A 23,980-nucleotide genomic window follows, 5' to 3' on the forward strand; every position below is an offset into this window, starting at 1 on the left:
CAGCCTCCGGGTACAATTTAGCCTTTGTAGACAGACAGTTGGGGCATAGCCATATTTAGTAGTTCAAAGGCAAGAGTCCTTTGTGGCTCTAGTCCACCCCGCCTCTCTGACATCATGCTGGCATTTAATGTCGTCAATCCCAACATTTCTTTTTAAATAGACAGATCTTTTGCTTTTAAAGGTGTAATACTTTAAAAGCAGTGGCATCTGGTGGCGAGGTTGCATATTGCAACCAACTGAATGCCCCTCCGCTCAGTCCTTCCTCTCAAAGACTGCGGTAGCGTGAGCCGCTGAGTGGTATCGCCATTCGCCTCGCTCAGATCGCGTCGAGAGCCACGGTGGCCTTCAGGTATAGAGCAAAAAACGTGAAAGGCTCTTGCTAGAGCCAGTGTTAGGTTTGTCCGTTCTGGGCTTCTGTAGAAACATGGTGGTGCAACATGGGGAACTCAGTGAAGAGAACCCACTCCCCATGTAGAAAACGGCTCATTTTAAGTTAATGAAAACATTTTTAGTTTCAGATGATCATACACTAATTAAAACATAGTTATGAATATTATTCTAAACTATCAATTTCTGCTAATAGATCTCCTTAAATGTAACACACTGTATCTTTAAGAGTAAATGCTTTAACATGAATTGGTGTTATGTAATGTTGTAATGTTGAAAACTCTTCAGCCGAATTTTCACAGATAAAGACGTCAAAAAAAAACATGGGCAAACTAAAAGCATGTCAGAATAGGCCAAGTCAGTTTGTCATTATCACAGAGTGCGTATTAATTAAACAGTCTATTATAAAGTCATTGTGGGTATTGTCTAATCATGCACAATGCCTGGTAGAAAGTTTTCACAAGTTTACTGAAAACGCAGTGTTTCAGTCATAGACCTTCATCAGGCATATTGACAAATTGATCGGTTATTATAATGAGCTACATATTAGGCTATTAATATTTAAGAGGCCGCCTTGAACCCCTTCAGCCCAATGAGATTACTGCAGAAGTGAGCGGTGCTTGTCATAATTCCACTTTATTTGTTGTCATGCTTGGAAACATCCTTGGAGTAGAGTTTGGAAAGTGGCACGGACTGCTGATGTAGCACGCTGGCTTATCTGAATGCAATACTAAAACTCCCTCACGCACTCAGTCTCAGCCAACACAGACATTTTCACAGAAAACCGGCTCATGGAAATCCCTTAAAATTGACAGGGCCAGCTTACTTTTCAGCTGGCCCCACATCAATGTGTCCTAACTGCGCTCGGAGCTAAGTATTGAGAGATCCAACAAATGTGCGGACATAGTAAAATAGAGATGCATTGACTGATGAATGTTCATAAACGCCCAGATGATGCAAGGGGACAAACCAGTAAGCCCACATCCCCACAATCCTCTTTGGTCCATACAATAACGCAGGACAAACGGTAAATCCCTGGTGATTATGGATGTGATACATTATGATGCCACACACTCTGTAACATTTGCAGGCGTGCCGGCCACCACCTATAGCCAGTCATTGTGTCCCATGTAGGGGGAGGGAGTGCATATGTGGGGGTGAGGGATTTGTGACAACTGCCATCTGGTGCGCTGGCACACCAGCACATGTGACAAGATGACGATGACAGCATCAGTGTTAACGGCAGCTTTTAAAGGAAAAAGAATGTTTCTTGCACCAGCAAACCATGCAACGTGTCACTCTGCCTCCAAGACAGTAATTTGAACACAAAATAGCTTGGCAGGCTTTTTTTGGAGGTGGGGGGGAACAATAAGAGCTGCTTTCATCACGCAATTTGTCACTTTCTCCTTTGAGGAGATGAGTAGATATCCCACAAGTCCTCCTCAGCCTCTGACAGATTTTTCAAGAGACCAGCACAAAGCACAATTGAATATGTCTCTCTTGTCTGTGAGCCAGTGATTTGCATATTACTCCTACTAATTGAAAGATTTTTGAAGAGACTTTAAAATGCGCAGTGTTTGATTTTTTTTTTTTGCTTGTGAGCCAATGATTGGAATATTCCGCAGACGGTTGGCAGGTTTTTTTTAGTTCATTTCAAACAGGGAGCCTGGACTTTTTAAACCCTCCTCCACTGGCTCCTGCTGGGGAGTTGAGCATTCCTGCCCAAATTCTGGCCACAAAAACACATTCAACCATCTTTTGTTCCTTCCCAAAGCCTTCTGTCCTTGGTTTCTCTCTGTTTACTGTATTTCTAAAATGCCTACTGTGCATAATGTACCGTCCAACCTGTGTCCTGTGTTGTTTTGGCAAGAGGGAATGTGAGTGTGTTGTTGTCGTTGTTCGGGGCTGTTTCTTCTTTTTTATTTTGGGGATAATAGAACTATAGTTGCTAATTAATAACCTTGGTCTTCCAGCTGGTTATTTTGAAATATATATTGTATAAAGCAGACAGTGCTGCATTGTGGGGGATGGTTAGAAGGCTTGGTGTCCCATGAGGCTTTACAATACAATATGTGGAGTAAGCAGGCACAGTCACCTGGCCCGTCTAAGAAAAGGGAAGAGGCGCTGCTGCAGCCGTGGGCACTCAGCGTGTAGACTCAACATGAGCAATTTCCCTGGAACATGTGCTGACACAATTGCCAAGAAACCTCAATGATGATTATGAGTGTCATTATCAATGTTGCTCCGACAAAGGTTTTTTTAGGAATATTACAGAGGCAGTGTAATAGAGAGAAAGGAGTATGAAAAGCAGCAAATGCTCCAAAGTCTGTCACAGTGAAGTGCCTCAAACGAACCCAGGAAGGGAATCACGTCAAGCTCAAGTTCCTGTGATAGTTATTTTATTTGAAATAAACCACTATCGGCTGTGGCTCACCACACTTTTCTCGCATCACGATTATTACAGTTGCCAGAGGGCTTCGTCACTTGAATGCAAACACATTTTGTCTCGGAACACGTGCTGAAATGATGCTGTCGTTTTTCTTGGGATGACAGTTTCTCCACATTGGGAAAACCGTCTATTTACAGAACAGGCTTTGTGAATTGAGGGCATTGTCATGTTGGAACAGGAAAGAGGCCTTGCATTAAAATGGCACTAAAATGTCCCTTAATTGGAACCAAAGGGCCTATCCCAAACCATGAAAAACAACCCTCGTTCAAAAGTAGACAAAAGGGTGTTAAGGGCTTAAAAATACAACATATAAATTGCAACAAAATCTTCTTTGAGATCCATTTCTTTAATCATCTAACACTTTGAGAAATTGTTTTCCTGAAACTGGCGTCTCTTGTGTCTACGACCAAATGAAACAAAAATATTGGTAAAATGTGATGGTTACATAGTCATTATTATTACCCTGAGGAAGCAAATTATGTGAATTGCTGTGAAGTGACCTTTGAATCATTAAACATTGCTTCAGTAATAAGCTGGTCGCAGGCAAAAAAAAAAAGAAAAAGGATCAGTTAAATGCCCCCGTTAATTAAAATGCCTAATTGCCCTAAATGATTATGTATCCATGAATACTCCTCCGAGAGCCATTTGAAGGTTATCATTTGGCCGGAATAAAGATAGCGGCTTAATATCCCCGAGTGTCCCTGAGAGTCCTTGCCTCGGGGACACAACCATCTGGTTGACCTCGCTGTTCAAAGTGGGTCATTCCATTTGAGAGGGGAATCGAGAAAAGAAAACGAAGGGTTCCCTCAGTCTATTTGGCCACAGCCCGCTCATCGCTCACCTTTGTATCTTTTGAGGATGAAAGCAGACATGGCAAAATGCTATCACTGTGTGCGCATATCACCTCCAGCAAACAGAGGGACTTTTTTTTTGTTCCCGGCGTGTTTGTACTGTCATCGTTTTATGAAGGTGTTATGAGTGTGGGCTGTGGTTGGACGTGTTGGAGAATTCCCAAGGTGACGAGCCATTTATATCACAAGCTTCGGCTATTACTGAGGCTCATGGCCACAGGCGTGACCATCTGTTGAAGCTCCTGGAAAATTGGGTCACCAGATTGATTTGGACTTGGGGTACATCACTCCATACGAGGCAATTTCTGTGTCACTCAAACAAAAGTATTGTCTGTACCGCGTTTACCGTTTGGATTGTCGTGTCTTTTACGCCACCCGATAGACTGCTAGTGTCGCCATCATTTCCTGTGCATTATTGCCTCAGCGATATACTGCTTGTGAATTATTTAACAGGGCGGATCGCCCTGGATTAGGCGCATTTTTAAAGGAATGTACTGGGTGTGTTTAGTAGTAAGCTAATAAAACCATATCTCTTGTATGACAGAGCCAGCACAGCCCTGAAGCTGACCTTTGAGGTGTGCCCGGAAATGAGGAAACACATGGAGATCCTTCCAAAGACGGGCTTAGTCCAGGCCCAATCGAGCTTCAATGCCCAACTCAAGTTCCTGCCGAGGTAAGGAAGGACACACAGAGGATGCAATGATAATGGAATCACTGGAGCATTCATAATCTTATTTCTGACCATAACCTTGTTAAGATTCGATCAACCTTCTGTGAAAGTGCAAACTGTTTCAGAGACTTTTTTTTGAGCCAGGCTTGCAGTTTTGTGACCTCCCAAACCTCTTCTTCTTCTTCAGCAGAGAAGAAACATACAGTTTTCCTGTTGAGCAAAAACTGCTCTAGATTCACAGAACAGTCTGGTTACAGTGTTGATGGAGGTAGATAGAGATATAGTAGTACACAATACACCATTATACCACATTCTTTGAAATAAAGGTGTTAACTAGAACCATTAAGGGTTCTTTGGCTTGTCCCCATAACAAAAACAAAAAAAGGGTTATCCCAAGAACCTTCTGGAAAAGGTTCCACCCAGAACCCCTAATGAGAAGTTCTACAGATAAACCTTCTATGGTGGAATGGTTTCGCCCACAACCCTCTTTAAAAGTTCCATCCAGAACCGTTCCACCTCCAAAGGGTACCAATAAGAACCCACCCAGGGAACTCTCCCGAGAGCCCTCCAGTATTCGAATGATTTCATCTAGAAACCCCCCAGGGTTCCTCATGGGGCTCCTAAAGGGCTGGGACTGATGTGGTGCAGCTAGTCCCACAACAATCATGATTCAAAATCACACTTTTTTTTGGGAGTGTGTGTGGGCTGGAACACCCACGCTTTTAACAATCCTTGAAGAACTCTCTCTTCCAAAACGGGCTCTTTGGATGAAAAGTCTCACAAAGAACTCTTAAAGGAAAACCCTTTAAACTAACTATTACATTTCTGATAAAAAGGATATTATCGGCTGGATATATCTTTCACTAGTTTACTCCAACTGATATTTTACGCTTCTTAATAGAGGCGAGCTGTGGAGACCTACAGATGTACAAATGGCAACGATCTATAGCCAGTCAACGGCCAGCGGGTGTATAAGTGTCGCTTCCACATACCTGCACTCTGAGCGCGATGGTAATGGTTTCTAATGACTTTGAAGGACATGGTAATTCTTTCCACAACAACACAGGCTCTATATTTAGACGGAGAGGCAGGAGTTGAACCGCAGTGTGAATGCCAGGAGAGCGGACGGGGGGACCCCCAGGGCAGATATGAGAGGCGTGCAGTATGTAAAAACCCAGCGTGGGCGCTAGTATTCTTCTGCCCACCCTCCTGTTTTTTTCTCCCTTCACAGTTCAGCAGCTTTGCATATTGATGGCTGAGAGGATATTGATGTAAATCAATAATAATAATGACAACGGGAGGATATTTTCTTCACACGTGACAAACGTTGGGGCATGCAGTGGTCATCGTTCAGCAGGGGGGCAAGAGGGGAAAGTGGGGAAATGTCAGTAATCTGCCTTAGTGAATCAGCAGAGGTTTTAATGCGAGGATTAGAGTACAGCATTACTCGCACTGCTGCTGAGATGGTGCAGCGTTCGCAAGCACTAACGCAGCTACAGCTACCACCCCCTCCCTACTCTCTCCCTATCACACTATTTCTCTCTCGCTCTCTCTCTCTCCCTCTCTCCCCTGCGCTGTCTTCTCCCACTCTCTCACACATACTTTCTCGTTGTCTTGGCCTCTCACCTCCGTGCTTAACTGTACTTCTCTCTCTTTGCCTTTCTCGAATTATCTCCACAGCGCTCTTATCTCCGGGCTCCTCCACTTCCCCTCTAACTCTGCATCCATTCTGCCTCTCTCCGTTACTCTCAAACTCCTCTCAGCCCTCCATACATCCACCAGCCACCGCTGCTTACATGCTGACCCCGATTCCGCTTACGTAACCCGAGACACCAGACCCAGTTCCCCACGCTCTCGTTATTTGCTCTGAAGTTTATCTTATCTTGATCTTATTTTGTAGATTAGATCTATACAATGACGTCGGACTCACCGAGTTGGCCTAAGAGTTCCTTTTTATTGTGCTGGTGATGGAATCTTTCAGACTTTGAGGATTCTGTAAATGCCTTCTGAACAGAATGGTTGTTTAAGTCCATTCTGTGTTATTAAAACATCATCAGCGATTGTTTTTCAGACGCAACTAATGCTTTGCTCAGCGACTCGAATGTAAGGATAATACTGAGAGACTCATGCTGGGGCTAGGTGAGCACAGTGCTCTCGTAACCAATAGAAATCGTGGCCAAAAGCTGCCAAAAATAAGATCAGAATTATGCTGAAAGATGCCATAAGTGTCCTCCACCTGCACGGAAAAATTCCCACCGGGACTGGACCATGTTTCCTGCACGTCAGCAAGCTTGGTTCCCGCATGTCTCGTCTCTGTTTGCTATTGTTTCATGCAGTGACAGTGTGTCACTTAAATTGGCACTGCCAAGTCCTCCTAGCCAAAGCCTGTGATTGGATTTCCAAATCCTCATTAGCAGCACTGCCTTCACTCGCACACACACACACACACACACACACACAAACGCACACACACTGTTAAATCTGGATTCAAAATGACTCACAGCTTTCATTCTTTACACAGGTGTTTCGCTTCTTGCCTTCCCTCCTCTGGCTTTTGGGAGAGGGTGAGCACACTCTTGCTTCGAGCTCTGAAGGATTGTGCGCAACCTGCCCACATCTTTCACCATCTTCCCTTTGCTTCATCCCTCTCTGCCCGTCTTCCTCCACTTTTATTTGTCACCGTGCAACCCACATGTTTCCCTCTCTTATCCAGAGCAGTGTTCTATTCACTGCATAATCCCCCTCTCTTTCAACAACATCGAGGCCAGTGGTTCACACGTTTGAGATCCCGTGCAGCCAAGAGGAATTATATGAATTCAAATGGACACTGACAGGCTAATAATCGAAGTGAGTTGCCTACACTTAGCCCGACACTGTGTTCGTGTCAGCCAGTTTCTGCTTTAGAAACGGGGTTATTCTTTGTCTGTTGTGCTGGTGGTTGCTTCGAGTGTTTTTCATGATAACTGAAGAAACATGGCGCTTTAAATGTCGTCAGCTTACAACAACCTTGACAGTTGAGTGGTTCTCATCCGCGCTTGTCCGTCACTTTGTCATGGCTGCTCGGTAGCTAGCTATGGAGAAAGGTTACGTGCCTGTTCTTGATCCCGCCAACAGAGCTCTGATTGGTCAGCTGTTTTCTCCAATCGGGGGAAACAGCTGTCCAAACAGACTTATTGAAATCGCCCAACGAATGGAAGGTGTTTCACATCACCACATTTAAACCATTCCCTTTAACCTGGCTTACTTTGGCTTAGATTTATGGCTTTAGAATGTATTAACTTCTGAGACAATAGAGAAAGACTTTCGAGGAACAATAAATCAGCTTCTTGGGTCAAGAGAAACATTCGGCATGTAGACAGTTTCAATCTGACACACAAGCCCAGATGAATCATTTTAACCTGATGACATGATTATTTGGATAGGATTGCTTGAATGAACGGTTTTAGGTGTAATCCCTGAAGAGCGAGGCAATGTGTCCCACCCCGGCAGTTCCGGCTGATAAAAGGGAGATTACGAGGATGATTCACTACAGATTACACCAGACAGCTCTACCAGTACTTTCAATTGATAGTTCACTACTCACAGTATAACGGGAACTTTAATAATGCTAAGAGTTGAACATTTTTCTTCTGAATAACCTATCTGATTACCATGATTCTAAAAGATTCTTTTACAGTCATTTATTGTATTTTTTTGCCAATAAATGTCCCCATATAGTAGAAAATCCCTAAGCCTCTTAGTCTGTTTTGTAATCCTTTTCATCATCACTTTTTAATGGTGATAAAAATCCAAGCAGCAGTCCATTACGAAAAGGAATATGTACTTATATATATATATATTGAATTTGACCCCATCGGGTAAAAGGAATTACTACAGCAGCCACTTTCCTCAAATCAAACGCTCATAAAGTTTCCTGATAAATACGTCTTTGAGTTTGTTTTTTTTATCCTTGCTCTCGTCCTTTTGTCTCGTATCTTTTCTTTGACTTTCCAGGTTTTTAAGGAATGGGCACCGAGATAAAGTAGATATCTCGGTGCCCATTCGAGACACAGAGAGCAAATTGTACTATGTCCTCCACTAATCTCAGAAGTGTCATTAAAGTCTACTAGTGCAGTGCCCCTTTGGCCGAGTGCCTCTGGTGTTGCTTGCAGCCGCTCATATGATCAACTTTATACTCAACAGGGCACTTCCTTTGGGCCAAGTCAATCAGACTGTCAGTTGTTGAGAAACTCAAAGGACAGACAGACAGACGGACAGACGGACGGACAGAGGCTCTTTTCATTTTAGTCAGATGGAGGAGGATTGCTTTCGGTCGAGGCTGTGCGGATAATCTGGCTCCAGAGAAGAAAAGCACCCAAGTAAATCTGAGCAGGACACCGACAAATCTGAAACCCCCATCCATCCGCAAAATTCATCCCGAGCATATGGTCCTGGCAACGTCCCACCACGCTTTTCCACTCTGCCCTGCCAAGCTAAATCAAGAGTGACTCTCTCCAGCAGCGACGCTATTTGAAGGCAGAACAAGAGTGCTTCGTTAAATACCCCCCCCCCCCCCGTGCTCGTTGGTCAAGCTGAAGCTGCAGGGGGTGGGAAAAAGATATATATTTATTTGTTTTGTTAGTCCTCATAGCAAATGAGGAGATTTGGTGTCGACGTGATTTCTAGCTTTTGACTCATGAAGGGTGTTTCAGTAGAACGGCGCGTGCTTTGGAAGAAGTGACGCCGGCATCTGGAGAGCCTTAAAAACCACCGACATTTACAGCATTAGCTCTCAAGCCTTTTCAACCGGCATTAGGAGCGTGGAGGAGGGAAGACAGAGAAGACAGTTGATCCTGTAGGAGGGAAACAGGGGAAGGAAGGGCGACGGGATAGCAGGGGGAACAAGAGAAAAGTGTTGGGAGAAGGAGAGAGAGAGAAAGGGGGGAGGCGGGGGAACTGCTTTTGACATTTGACCACTGTTTACATGATAATTAACTATACACGTGGTGTCTGTGCTATATTGAAGGACCTGGAGTTTTACATAAGCCTGTGCATGACTACCGGGCCTCTTTGAATCACACTTACGTCTCCCATCACCATGGCTACAACCTACAGTCGTGTGGAGGCGAGGCGCGCTCTGCATCTCTTCCTCTGCTTTCCCTGGCGAGCCGATCCTACAGCCGTGGGTTAAAGTGAAGCAATGGTTCTTCAGGGTCTGAATCTCAATCTGTCTTTGAAGCGCTCGACGGTGGCTCGTGGCTTTTGACTGATGTATTGAGAAAGAAAGAAAAAGGACAAATCGCAATTGTTAAAATCACTGATGCGGTCGTGTGTTTGTCGCAAAACCCACCCTAATTGCTGCCTCTGCTCTTCTCTGATTGTGCATAATGCAAAAAAACATCAACTGTTTGTTTACGTGTAACTTTGCATAATATAGCGTGTGGTTCTCACAGTGTACCGGCCTGCTCTGCTCTCTCACAGAAGCTCTTTATCCAAAGACGCCAAGAAGCTTTTTGACAGCGACACGGGAGTACTGGAGGTTCCTATGACGGTTCAAGTAGCGGGCCAGGTTTGTATCACAGTAACACGCTGCAGTCTGTTTCCCAGTAAAGCTCCCTGTGATCCCGAAAAACACACTGCCGGTATCGTGCATTAGGGGGCTCGTGTCCTACTTTGTGTCTCTCACAGAAGCAGAGCCGCTCAAGGTTGTAACCTATTTTGCTGGTAACAAGCTAAAATTATCCCCCCCCCCCCCCCCCCCCCCCCCAAGGCCTAGTTACTCCATGGGCGCTGATAAGCCAAGCATAAAGGTTATCCCAACCTGTTTCATTGAGAATCTCTCTGGAAGACGCTCAAAGAGGGAAAGCAAAAATCTCTGTGCTCCCTTCTTATTCCATGGATATTAACATTCATTTTAATCATATATTTATTTATGGGTGTAATTATTTGTATTATATCCCATCCCTTTCAACATGGGGTTATGCTTACAATCGCTTACCGAATAAAGAAAGCAATTACTGGTCCCTTCACTTATGGCATATAACGTACCGCATGACATTTTTCATATTTGACATGTGCTTAACAGAATATAACACGTAAAAGACGGCTACACTCACATACGTTATTCATGATTTCAAGGGTAATGTATTGTCATTATGCAGCGCAACCAAATGCAGTTTTAGCCCATTTGCTACACAAGGTAAACATGACAAACGAAACAGAAACAGTAGTGCATTGCTGTAGTGAATTTCTTTTGAATTTGCACTAGCTGGTTTAGCTTAGCTTCCATCTTGGCTCTCCTACGTCAGCTCCGCCTCCAGTGGCGTTTGGTCTGGCAGGCGGTGCTCGTCTCATGTGGCACGCTCCCCACAAATGAATACAGTCCCCATGCACACCTCCTTCTCCGATGCTGATGAGTGGATTCTGTCACATGTCATGAGTGCTGCAGTAATAACGACGAAAAAGATAACAAATTTAGACAAAAATGTATCGATGTTCACGGGAGCCACCGGCCGCAGCGTGTACATGAGCTGCTGTTGCCATAGATAATACGTAAACAAACAACAAAGTGGGACGAGTTATCACATCCTGGGTGTCTCTGGTTGAACACAGGTCTGGATCATTTGCAGCACGGATGATGTGAGATGTTGAATCATCAGTACACAAGATGAGCAGCTGCGTTCTTTGATAAATGACAAAAGCCTGTGTGTGCGTGAAAATGTAAATGGGGAAGATAACTGCTGCTCTCATGGTGCGTTTTATGGACCAATTTAGTTACCTGCACCGCCAAGGACCAGCGGAAGCTGAGGATGACACATTTTTAGAAAACTGATGAATTCAATTTTAGATTCTGTGTTACTTTTGAACTTTTTGGTCAATCTTACAAATTGTATCAATTTGATGTGATCGTCAAATCTCAATATCCTCTTCACAAGGTCCAATTTGCAAATTGAAAACTTTTGAAATATGAAAATATGGAGCCCTTAAAGTGGAAAATAAATTCCTCACAGCAACTGAATCCACGTCAGCTTGTCAGCAGCAGCCTTCATTAAAAAACACAGAGCAGCTGCTTAGACATCGGTGTTGCACTGATGCCAGTCCTCTTTCTAAATAAATCTAAATCTGGTCGGTCTTCTTGCCAAATCGTCACCTTCCTCTCCTCTCGTTATCCAGACTCTATCCCATGTCTCTATACCACGACAAGGAGAGGAGAAGAGTGTGTGTGTGTGTGTGTGTGTGTGTGTGTGTGTGTGTGTGTGTGTGTGTGTGTGTGTGTGTGTGTGTGTGTGTGTGTGTGTGTGTGTGTGTGTGTGTGTGTGTGTGTGTGTGTATCTGTGTGTGTATCTGTGTGAGTAAGTGAGAGAGAGCACATGCCAGGAGCGCGGGGCCTACGGCTGGGGGCAACAGCTTTGGTGCACCACAGGAGCATCCTGGCCCAGTCTTTGGCCCAACACCCACACACACACACACACACACACACTGTCGTTTGGCCACCAGACGACACAGCAGCCAGGAAAGCGATGGTGCAGAGACCAATAAACAAGGTCATCTGCTGAGCACTGACATGATTCAAGACGACATTATCTTGAGGAAGAAAAAAGCACAGCTCACTTAGTTTTCTAATCTAGTGCACGTGATAAAGGAGCGTTAAGGCTGATGATGCTCTATATTTGAATGTTCCATAGAAAGACCAACATCAACGAATGAATTGGTCCTAAGTGTTCTCTGTGCATCCAAAGATCGATTGAGCTTATTGCTCTGTGACATAGGCCTTTAATTTATTGCCCAAAAACAATTACAAACGCTTAAGGACCATTAGCACAGACTCACCGTCAATCTCACCTTCTTTATGTTGCACTAAATACTCATTAGCACAACATATGTAGTAATTAACAGAGTCCCCAAGAAATGCACAACTGTGTGAGTAATGTTTGCTAAAATCAATACAACACAACACCCTGCTGCTTTAAAGAATTATTTAGCCTTTTTTTTTAATGAAATCCTATTTGTGTTTAAAGATTTACTTCTTGGCTGAGGGAAGAACATATCGTTGGTCGAAGGCATTTCATGGGACTAATAAAGAATAACACCAGCCTTGCATGATTGATATATTCATTTATAAGAAAATAATAATTCAGGAGAATGGCAATGTCACCGATAATGAGTTTCTTGGGTCGGTGCTGAGATTTAAATTTGTAAATCTCACTTTGAGCGTATACTGGTTTTGGAGTGCGTAGTCACACACACACACACACACACACACACACACACATACACACATACACACGACTTGCATCTCAACTGCTCAGTGATGACTGGTGACTTTATGCAGAAAAGCATTGCCCAATTAGGGGACTCAAACATGAATTTGATTCATTAGATGAGCACATATATTCTATTTTTGAAAACCACAGACTTAAGAAGATGTTTTTTAAATATATATATATATATACATATATATATATATATATATATATATATGTATATATATATATGTATAAAAGAAACATCTTTCCATGCTAGTCCTGTGTTCATGTTGTCGCAGTCTTTCTTCTACTCAATGGTTTTTTCTTCAATCTGCTTATAAAAATGTTTGATTAAGTAGAAAAGGTGACACCCATCCTGATCCTTATTATTATTATGATGAAGCTGATTTGTCTTCGTTGACGTTGATGTTTCAGATGCTTCGTGTCTGTGCGTTCAGGTGAAGCCGGCCCATTTTACCGTCCACGCCGTTGTGACCTCCTCAGACCTGCAGTTCGACCGGACTGAGGTGGACTTCGGCTTCTGTTCCATTTACCGGTCGGTCAAGAGCAGCGTTCGCCTCACCAACCTGTCCCTGCTGCCTCAGGACTTTGGCTTCCTGGGTGTTCCAGAGGTACTGCACGAGAAACAACAACTTAGTTAGGCGTTAGTTAGCGGTGCTGTGAACACCTTATCTTCTGTCATGTGTTACTGTGTTTGTACAGTACAGTTGCTTGGATCCATACAAGCAGAAACTAACCCAGATACTGTTAGTCAATGAGAACAATGTATTTGTCAGTACTGCATCACTAGATGGTGTCAGATGTGTAGGAGACTCATATTTAGTCATTGAAATAAATAGGACTTTCACTGTTCACCGTTTTTCAGCTTCTCCCTTCATTTCACAGGTTTCCCATTTTGTTGAGAGTTGCTCTTTTCGTTCAAACCCCTTTAATGTTGTAATCCTGAAGATTTCAGACCTGGTTGATTTGGCATTCCCATGCAGTTACCGTGGCAACAGCAAATGCAGTTTTAGCACCACAGCAGCAAACACTCGTTGAGGAGCTACTTTGGCTAAACTACAACAAAAGCAATCCCAGTTGGTGAAGCAGCGCTAACTGTAGCTTAATACAGCTCTCATACGTGTCACGAAAGTGAATAATAAACAGTGAGACTGTTGTCAATGAGACAAAGTTATGTTGGATTTCAGGCAAACACTGTTTGCTGTGAATCCCTCATGTTGAAGTATGCAATCTGAATCCCACGCGGGGAACGGCGTACTCCGCCACTAATGATAGAACAACTATCCTTATGCGCCTTGCCAATTTTTGGGGGTTTGTTAATTTTCCGGTTTTCACTCTTGACTTCGTTAATAGCACTGACCTAATTAGCGCTGCCATACAAATAGCGCCCTTTGTTTGTCAGGCAGCTGTAGAAGAAAGTCTCTCATTTTCTTCCAGCTGTGACAGTTCTTAAAGTTGTGCGTTCTAGCCTCCCTGGTGTACAACTGTTCAGATATTTGCTGAAGTGTAGGCACCACAAGCAGCAGATGTACATCCACAATACACAACACATCCTCACTTCCCATGCAAACAGGAAGTTAAAAGACACAATTACAGAGTTCGAGCACTTCCTTGTTGCTAGAACCTATGTGGTCAGTCGAGAGATAATTAGTGAATGCAAGTACATTGAATAGTTGTTGCAGAAAAATGTCAGGGTAATAACTGTAAATTGTAAATTTGTTTGGTTGTTCTTGCTCTCTCACACTACAGTGTATTGAGCTCCAGCCTGATGATGGCTTTGGCACTCTGCTCCCACAAGAGACCCTGGAGATAGATCTGATTTTCAGTGCCAACAAGGCCAAAGAGTACCATTTCCAGCTCCGCTGCAAATCAGGAATTAACAGGTCATCTTTTTTTTAATCTTGCATTCTGTGTAAATGGAGTGGATTTGATTTATAAGACCAGTATATCCATGATTGTTATCATGGTATTTGATTCAATACTTTGTCCATATTTATAATAACCAAACGATCTATTTGTATTTGTCCATAGAGATGTCCCTCTGTCGTGCCGAGCGGTGGGTGTCTGCCCTCCACTGCAGCTCTCCCATTCTCTGGTTCAGTTTGGGGCCACGGCGGTAGGCGACCGCTCCACTGCCGTACTTTACCTGATCAACCTTCAAACCGACCATAACCAGTCCAAACAACCAGTCCCTCCAGTGGTCAAGGACGCCGTGGCTCCTGTAGCGCCCAGGCTGTTCTCCTTCAGCCTGCCCGAGGATTCAGACATCAGCATCACTCCTTCAGCGGGTGGCCTTCTGCCCGGAGAGGTGGAGTAGCACACCTCTTATGGTTACAGGGGAATTAAAGGGCACGCCACCGTTTTTACACATAATCTGCAGGTTACTAGTCTTTTAAATATGATTTTTTTGTGATTCCCCCACATTTATGTAAGTGCGATACTAAATTGCTGGAGTTTCTCATTTTACGCATTGGCCAAAATCTAAATATTACATTGTCGCAAAACCACGATTACAGTTTTAGACTCCTAGTCCAAACTCTAAACTAATCAAAAATAGTTTGAGTTGAGTTTGTGAACATCACCTGTTAGTTTGCTGTGTAAAGAAACCAAACCTGCGACTTGCAAAATACATTTTTACTTTGAATGACAATTTGCAACGAAGACATAATGATACCAGAGCCAACGGGTGTGAGAGGAAAATCTTCAGTTCAACACAGTTATCAGTTAGACAAACAGCCATCACAGCTGCCATTGGCTCACAACAGATCCCTTCACAGTGTAGTGATGCACTCTACTGGACATCTGAAGGATGTGAACAAGTGCTTTTTATTTCTATGCTACAATATAAGTACAGAACATATTACCAAAAAGAAACAATGAATCTTAATGTTCATTTGGTAATTCATCTCAAAGTGTAGGTGTTTTAAGAAAACCATTGTAGTTTATTGTTTGGGTTGTGACAGTAGAAAACTTTCTTCCAGGCTTTGTTTATAGAAACATTCAAACTGTGTAACACAGAGGCACGCTGGGAGAAATCCAGTGAATATTCTGCAATTGGAAAACGGGGATTATCGTCCACGCTAGGAGACTGACCGAAACTTATTCAGACCTTAAATAAAAAAACACCGGTGAGGAAGAGCACTGGAATCTGAACGCCACTTTTTTAAAGTTCCCTGTAAATGTGTATAAGACAAGGCGTAGTGATAACCGGTGTTACTGCTGGACCCTCTAAATCTGAGGAATTCCTGACACGATACCAATCTCTCCACTCACATAGAGATGGCTGGTCCAAGTGACGTTCAGACCCAGACTGTCAGACCAAGAGATCAAAGAGGAGGTGCTGCGTCTCCTCCAGCGAGCCAAGTCGCTCTGTGAACACGAGGTGCGACTATACACACACACACACACGCACACACACACACACCTACTCAGGGTCAGCCTTTGCTGCCGCAGGGGCTTTAAATGTGAACTCATCCTCGCCAGCTTTTTTTCACTTTCATGAACATGCTGGTGTTTATACAGAATGTAGACGCTACATTTGTCTAACCTCTGAACCCATCAATCAACTTTTTGTGTGTGTGTGTGTGTGTGTGTGTGTGAGACTGAAAAGGAGGTCCCAGTGGAAACCAGTAAACAGAGGAAGGCATCTGTGATTCGAAAGAGGAGCAGGGCGTCAGATGGCCCAAACTCAGACCAACTAACTAAATCACCAAATCCTGCCGACTTACAGCCGCGGTGGGAGCTTAAGACTTGATTTTGTCATCAATGCTGTTGCTCGCTTTGTACTGCAAAATTGCTTTGGAAAACATGTCCTGTTTGCTGGACTGAAATGCCAATGAAGCAAATATTCATTCGTGAATATTACATAAGCATCTTTCATATTCTGCCTGAAAGCCTCTTTATACAGGAAAGTAATTAATAACTTGGACAGAAGTCTGAGATCCAACAGCACTGAAATAAGAAAAATACAAAGCTTTCGCTGAAACATTTCCTTCTTCTTTCAGTGCTCAAGTGATTTCATTAGTATTCACATTTCTCTGTCGTTTGCGGTGATTACACCACACTCTCAGTATTATCTCAACAGAGCTGCAAAAGTCTGAGGAAAAAGGTTTTTTTTTAATTGTGCTAACATGGAGGAGATGCTGATGATTGGTTTCATTGTGCCGAGTCTTTCTCTTTGAAGGCCAGAGCAGTATGAGGAGGCCAGGGCCTCTCTGCTGTACGCCTTCACTCAACGCTACAGGAAGTGCACCGTTCCCTGCTTTGTGTCGGACGGAGGCCCCCCAGAGGACGACCGACAGGCCCAGCCGGCATGGAGGTAGCACTGAGTCAACAGCATGTCACAACGCACAAAATATACAAATAAGCTTATTTCCCAAAAATGTAAATTATTCCTTTGAGGCCCTTAGCATTTTTAGTTGATTTTATGTTTTAGTGGTGCACTATCCAAAATGTTGAATCAACCTGAATCTGTCAGTGGCCTGCGGGTCTGGGTGCCCATCAAGTAATGCTGTCTCGATCTCAATTGTGAATTCTGGCGCTACATTGCATCTCGAGCGTCCTTCCTGTAGTGAAGAAGATGTGTGGGATTGTGCGTGAAATGATCTTGTTGTTTGCTACATAGCTTATTTTCTTCCTTTTAACGAATAGCCAAGACATCCACTCTAGTGGAAACATCTAGGCTGCCTGCAACACAAAATATCATCACTTTAACACTGTGTGTGGAACACAGTAGTGATAACCCAGTAAATAGAGAACGGACCGGACATTCAGCATTAGCCGTGACAGCCACCATGATTGAAGGGAACTGGAGGAACTCACAGATTACAACAGGATTTTACTCATCTAGACGGGGCAAGAGTGTATCTGCACCCTTCCAGGTGACCAATGGGGCGCTGTTCTTTACAATCTGTACAAGGATGATCTACAGTATATATAAAGTTTAGAGTGTAAGACTGGATGTATGTTTGGGGGAAAGTTTTATTTCCAAGCTGATGGCTCAGCCATCCTGTCTCCTTATAGTCTGCTCAAGTTATGGTGTGCCGTACGACATTAACTTCAACTCTAAAAAGAGTGATTGCTAAAACCAAGGAGAGCCAGAAGCTACATTTTCCTTTCGCTTATTTTATCTTTGTGGCAAGCCAAGCGCTTAATGTGGTGAACAAAGTGAGATATTTGGGGTCACATCATCAGGAAGGATCTATGCGACGACGACGATGTGCGACGCCAGTGTTGCTAACTTTATGCACAAGCCAATATGTGTACAGATGAGGTCAAAACGTCTCTCTCTCTCTCCAGGCCTGCTGTTCTCTCCGCTCCATTCCGCCCACGCCAAAAAGGAAAAAGCTTCAGGTGGCATTTAATGATGCGTTCAGAATCTTGCTCAAGCCCCCGAGATAAACAAGTGCAAGTCACATCTTTGGTATTAAATAAATAACAATTAACAGAGTGATTTTATTTACTGCAATGATTATACCTCTTTGTTGGTGTCCTCATTTTGTATTTATTTATGTATATATATATATATATATATATATATATTTTTATATGGACCAATGTGTCTGAAATAAAGTTGAATTGAATATTCTGGCAGGTGAAAAGAATCCATGTCTCTGTGACAAATCAGTATGTAGTAGGGAGCTGTCTCAGCTGGTTTAACCTGTACAAATCATCTTCAACTTCACATTGGGGAAACTAAAGAGGTGATCATTCTCTTTCTTCTTACCATAATCGCTGCATAAATGCTACATTTCATGTGAAGCTATGGCTCCGTTTTTACGCAGCAGTTGTGGAAAGTGTGCTAAGTGTCTCTATTGCGTCCATCGCAGTTTGGTGCGGTGACCTGGCCTCTGTTGGAACGAATGCATCAGGAAAAAAAACAGACCGCATCCAAACTTGTCGTTCGTCCCTTCTGTCTCTTTCTTCTATTTATAACGTCTGGTTTTTATCCAGTGAAGTCTTGTAGAAAGAAGAAAGAAAACACCTTTGGTTTATATCTAAGCAGTTCAAAAGAAGTACATACCCTGAGGCTATTCCACCTGTGAATGGTAAACATTGTTGTTTGAACTATGAGCTCACCAAAGGGTGTTCCTTACAGCGTTTGTTGAAGTGACATTAAAATGAACTCTTGTCTTATCCTCAAGGATCCGCGTAATATTAAGAAAACAAAGAACGGGAGTTACGCATGCTCTTTATTTCACAGCTTGTCGTGTTCAATATCTCCACAGTCCCTTCAACACGCTGTTCTTGAAGCTGCAGTGTCCTGCTGTGCAGCCTCCTCTAGTGGTCATATCCAACAATGGAAAGCATGTTGTAGACTTCCATCAGCTGGCAGTGGGTGAGTGATTCTGAAAGTTTATTTTGCTTGATTCTTCTTCCCATACGGTTATGATGTTATTAATTGTGGGGGTTTTTTGTGTGTGTGTGTGTCTTCTGTCTTTAGGAGAAAAAGTGATCCAGAGGTTTACAGTTCAGAACATTTCGAGGGACGCTTTGGATGTATCCTGTCAAAACACAAACTCTTACAGATAACTAGAAAACTAAGAGTCATGTTGTCAACTGCTAATGTAAATAGATTGTTGTCGATTCTCACAAAATCCCGCTTGATATCTGTAGAAATGTTAAACATACTTTTATGAAAAGCTGATGTGCACATTCTATATCTTACAGGGACAGTTTCCCTCAAAATCTGAAATACATATTTTCCCTCTTGCCTCTGGAAAGAGACATTTCTGTTAAGTTTTACAAATGTTTGTTTTTTGGTGCTCTGAGCACCTCATGCCGAGTGCCTTAAAGTCCCATTATATCCAAGAGAAGACAGACATCTATACAGCCAATATCTCCAAAACTAGGCAACTCGCACCAAAACAAGCTAGATTGATAGATAACACTACAGGTAAGACAAAAATATATGTATATTTAATTTGGGGGTGAACTATCGCTTTAATCTTAAATGCTCACAGCAACGGAAAATACAAATTTGTACCTTTGAGAGCAGAGAGTAGCGAAAAAAGGATATGAGGAGAGAGAGAGGGATGGGGAATGACATGCAACAAGTGTCTCTGGTCAGAGTCATGGCCATGACCTTTAACCCCTCAGCCACAGTTTTTATATGCTTTTGAGAATCTAAAATGAAAAATGTCAATGTTGTGAGCACCATAAAGGAAATGTTGTACTCTTTCATCTTACTGAGGTGGAGGCAGAAATCTCATAGGAGAAGAAAAAGACTGATATCTAAAAACCTGGACAAATAAAATCATCCTTTCACTGTGGGAGGTTCTGTCAGCAAATGAAATGTGTCAAAATAAAAGTTACCATATCTCAAAACTTACCATGTTAGATACATGCTTACCCATAGTCTATTTATAAATGTACACCTATGAGATCCGCAGAAAAAGTCATAATCCATTTATAAATATATATATATATATATATATATATATAATATACACATGGCACTCTTTGTACTAGTTATTTTCATGTCCACATATTAAGTACTTCAATTAAGCGTAGTACGTCTTAATCCTAAATTGCCACTACTCTTATTATGGCAGACACTACTACTACAGATAATAATATTATCAACTGTTCACCACCGCTTTTCTTTGACCGTTTCCAAGCTGAGGTCGTCGGTGCTGGATGTACTCGGTCCTTTTTCCCTTCTGAATGCTCTCAGATGCATCAGACCCGGAGAAAAACACACTCTGGTCCTGGCCTTCAGTCCATCTCTGGAGAAAAAGGTCGGTAGAATTTTTCCATGAAGCGCTGCTTTTCGCTCGAACTTAATAAACACGCGAGTGTGTCGCACTTTACCCCGCTATGGAATGAATCCACTGATTTGTGCCTCTCCAGATTTGAGTCATTGTGCCTCTCCCATTTTCAAAGATGATGTAGTAACATTACCAATACTGAGCGACACTTTACCCACTCTCTACTGTTAATGTACCCACTCTAGTACTGTGAGATTCTGGAGGTGTGTAGCCAGAAGATGACCCTGGAGATGACTCTGTGTGGGGAGGGTGTGGTCCCTGCTGTCACCTCCTCCCACCCTGGAGGTCTCCTTGACTTTGGCTACGTGTTGGAGAAGGAGAGCACCTCGCACGTCCTGAAGGTCAGTCGACAGTGAAGATACTCTCAGTTAACAGTCAGAATCAGACCTGGATTGCTGTTTATATGCACAGATTACCTTGAGGTTTGGAACTGACATGGCGTCCTGTTTTGCCTGCAGCTGCAGAACAGCTCAGCGGTGGCCGTGGCTTTTCGGGTGCTGCTGGCCAGCCTCTCTCCCTCAAGGCCTCAGGGTGGAGCTGAGAGTGTGGCCTTCCTGCTGCGGACTTATACGGACTCTCAGGTCCAGCCGACTGTGGGTAAGAACAAACTAACACCGCAGGGATTCAGCAGGGAACCTGGAAACTTTAAAAGCCAGAGATCAACATTCAGGTGGGTGGGATGAACCTGAATAAATGAGAGGAGAAACAACAAATGCAAACAACTCCGGGACACATAGTCTCACTGAGAGACACTTATATCATCATCAGATATATTTAACTCCCCATGAATTGATATCCATGCTATAGTACTTTTTTTTGTTTGTTATTCTAATCAATGTGGAAGTCTTAATACTGTTCAACCTGAGCATCACAGCTATCATGGAAAGCGGAGTATCTTTTGTGTCCCGTATAGGAACCCAGAACCACAGCGGGCTGAGTGTGTTCAGTGTGGGGCCAGCAGAGGGCAGCATTGCTCCAGGACAGAGCCTGGACGTCGCCGTCACCTTTCAGCCCGACCACGAGTCGGTCAACTATTCTGACAGACTGACCATAGAACTCATGAATAAGGTCAGCACAGCGGCACGCGCACAAAGACGTGGAGAACACAACACTCAACTTGGCCTTGATCCTAATCACTGGTTTTGAAAGCATCACATGGTCCAGGCAAAATGCTGCCCTCCAAATGCGCTCATCAGACCATGCATGTCCTCCATTCACTCTGGTTTCCGTGACGAAACAACCTTAACACCGTGCCATTTCTGTCTCTCAGAGTAAAGTGTGTGTGGTGGATCTGAAGGGCGCAGCTTCTTCACACAGCATGTATCTGTTTGGAGGAGACCTGCTGACGGTGCCCATTGAATCCCTCCTCCCTCCACTGATAACCAGTCAACCTCACCTCACAGGTATTCTCTGCCTTCATTGTCTTCCTTCGGGGTTATCCACTTCTGTCATAATGGACATGATGTAGTTTAATGGCATCTAGTCATTGCAGAAGGGATCAATATGATCCATGGAAAGTGATTCAAGTTAAAGCATATTCTCAAAGATGCCTGAAGGCTCAAACCAGGCAGAGAAAATACAGACACTGACACTATGAATACGACTAATAACTCCGAGACACATTGCATAGTTTATGCCAGCAGGGTATGTGTTGTAGTAATTTACGCTGATCATAGGATGCTGACAGCCCATGTGCTTGTCACCAGCATTCAGATCATATTTCAGCACAAGATCCAAAATAGGCACATCTCGTAGACAAGGTTAATGTTCACTAAATCAAAGCGGTGTTTTGCATTAAAATAACATCAGCAGTCAGAATAGGAAGAAATACATCTGGAAAAAAATGCTTTGAAAGCCTCCCATTGACACCCAGCTAAATGTGCGTATGTGTCCTATCCTTCTAAGCAGCCATTGGTTTTCATTAATTCCCATAAAGTGCGAATCAGCAGACTCTTTAAACTTGCTTGAAGTGTGTAAGCCAACAAACTGAACGTTTCTTTGGACTACTGTATATCTAAGGCTGCAGGACAAAAATCTAAAAATGTGTAGCATGTTCTACAAGTTCTACAAATGACTTATAGTTGGATTTGTTGAAACAAACAAATTAAATGAATGAATATAAGCCGAAGGATGTCTGGAACAGAGATAAGACACTTCAACAGCTACGCTAGTAGCTCTGTGAGGCTGAACTTAGGCACAGCTAAATGCTAACATTAGCATGCTAACATTTGTTAATTAGCGCTAAACACAAAGTACAGCTGGGGCTGATGGGAATGTCATTAGTATTTAGAGCAAAGTATTGAACAAATGAATATTTTGACCTAATCATCGTGTTATATGGATTAATTGGACCATGAATGTCTGTAATTTCATACAATTTCCATCCAGTAGTTGTTGAGACTATTCCTAGAGCCGTGTCGCCAGCATTGCCAACACGCGTTACGATTTCTAAATCACTGCTATGGTTTTTTGCTCAAAGAGCTGGGTTGAAAATGAACTGTACCGGTGAATTCCATTGACTCTGGTCTGGTGGGCATTAAAGTGAAGTGAAAGTACGTATTAAATGGGCTGAATCGTGCAAAACTGCTCATACGGTCCTCTCTGTCTAGATGAGTCAGAGCTGATGGAGAAGCCCACCATCCCCGTGCTGGTGACCCTGCGGGCCGGCTACAGCGCAGGAGTCTTCACACCTGCAGTGAGGGAGCTGCAGGTGGGCTGCATGCGCTCCACACAGCCCATTAAGAAGGTACTGTGATGTCATCGGATATGGGTAATTGCCAAATGTTTCATCAAGTGCACGGCGATGCATCGGAAGAGAGTTAATAAGCTACTCGAGGCAGAGGGGAAAATGGCATAGTTTAAAGTATTGAGGCATAAATATGCAGATGCAATATCTAATAGCTGTTTGTACTCCAAAACCACGTTTTCGATGAAAAGGATTGGTGGAGAGAAATAGGAAAAAGGCAAATGAATCGATTGTGTCTTGAATGTCTGTTTGGACAAATCTTCTTTTCTCTGTGTTTCCCCAGACTGCTGAGTTTCACTGGGATAACGTGGCGTCTCTGCAGCAGCTCGGCTTCAGTGTGGAGCCCAGCAAAGGCACCGTGAAGACGGGCCACAGACGCACCATCACTGTCACATGGACTCCCCACAGTGGATACAAGGTGAGCACGATTGTTATCACTGTCACTGAACCTTTACAGAGGAGGGTGCATAGAAATGTTTGCATAAATGTGTATCAATTCAAATGTATTTTTGTTGAACAGCTAATTTACTTAATTCCCATTAGAATTGAATCACTGGTCATTTTAATATAGATATTGAATTTTAAGGTCATACATATTGACTTATACCAGTACCTTTTATAGCGCGACCACCATCTAAACTCCTGTGTGTGTGTGTGTGTGTGTGTGTGTGTGTGTGTGTGTGTGTGTGTGTGTGTGTGTGTGTGTGTGTGTGTGTGTGTGTGTGTGTGTGTGTGTGTGTGTGTGTGTGTGTCTCAGCCCTATGAGGTAGTGCAGACATGTTTACCTCTTACCTTGAAGGGGGATGAGATGAATGTCTACAGAGTCACCCTGATGGCTTTGGTCTCCACCACAGCTGACTGA

The 23,980-nt window shown here is 43.3% G+C and overlaps 1 protein-coding gene across 1 annotated transcript in view; it reads left to right on the top strand.

The window, feature by feature from the left end:
* Positions 1-23,980, top strand: part of cfap74 (cilia and flagella associated protein 74) — a gene marked incomplete at both ends in the record, with an annotated part of 45,464 nt that extends 21,484 nt beyond the window's left edge. The window contains 18 exons of the mRNA XM_079176865.1: positions 4,232-4,360; positions 9,818-9,905; positions 13,041-13,214; positions 14,353-14,486; positions 14,635-14,911; positions 15,881-15,985; positions 16,608-16,672; positions 16,787-16,921; positions 18,831-18,940; positions 19,046-19,101; positions 20,223-20,342; positions 20,558-20,713; positions 20,831-20,969; positions 21,286-21,440; positions 21,643-21,775; positions 22,982-23,118; positions 23,402-23,536; positions 23,876-23,980. Coding sequence (XP_079032991.1) covers positions 4,232-4,360; positions 9,818-9,905; positions 13,041-13,214; positions 14,353-14,486; positions 14,635-14,911; positions 15,881-15,985; positions 16,608-16,672; positions 16,787-16,921; positions 18,831-18,940; positions 19,046-19,101; positions 20,223-20,342; positions 20,558-20,713; positions 20,831-20,969; positions 21,286-21,440; positions 21,643-21,775; positions 22,982-23,118; positions 23,402-23,536; positions 23,876-23,980 — 2,353 coding nt within the window. The remainder of the gene's footprint in view (positions 1-4,231; positions 4,361-9,817; positions 9,906-13,040; positions 13,215-14,352; positions 14,487-14,634; positions 14,912-15,880; positions 15,986-16,607; positions 16,673-16,786; positions 16,922-18,830; positions 18,941-19,045; positions 19,102-20,222; positions 20,343-20,557; positions 20,714-20,830; positions 20,970-21,285; positions 21,441-21,642; positions 21,776-22,981; positions 23,119-23,401; positions 23,537-23,875) is intronic.

Source organism: Pholis gunnellus (assembly GCF_910591455.1).
Source record: "Pholis gunnellus genome assembly, chromosome: 2".
NCBI classification, from domain to species: domain Eukaryota; kingdom Metazoa; phylum Chordata; class Actinopteri; order Perciformes; family Pholidae; genus Pholis; species Pholis gunnellus.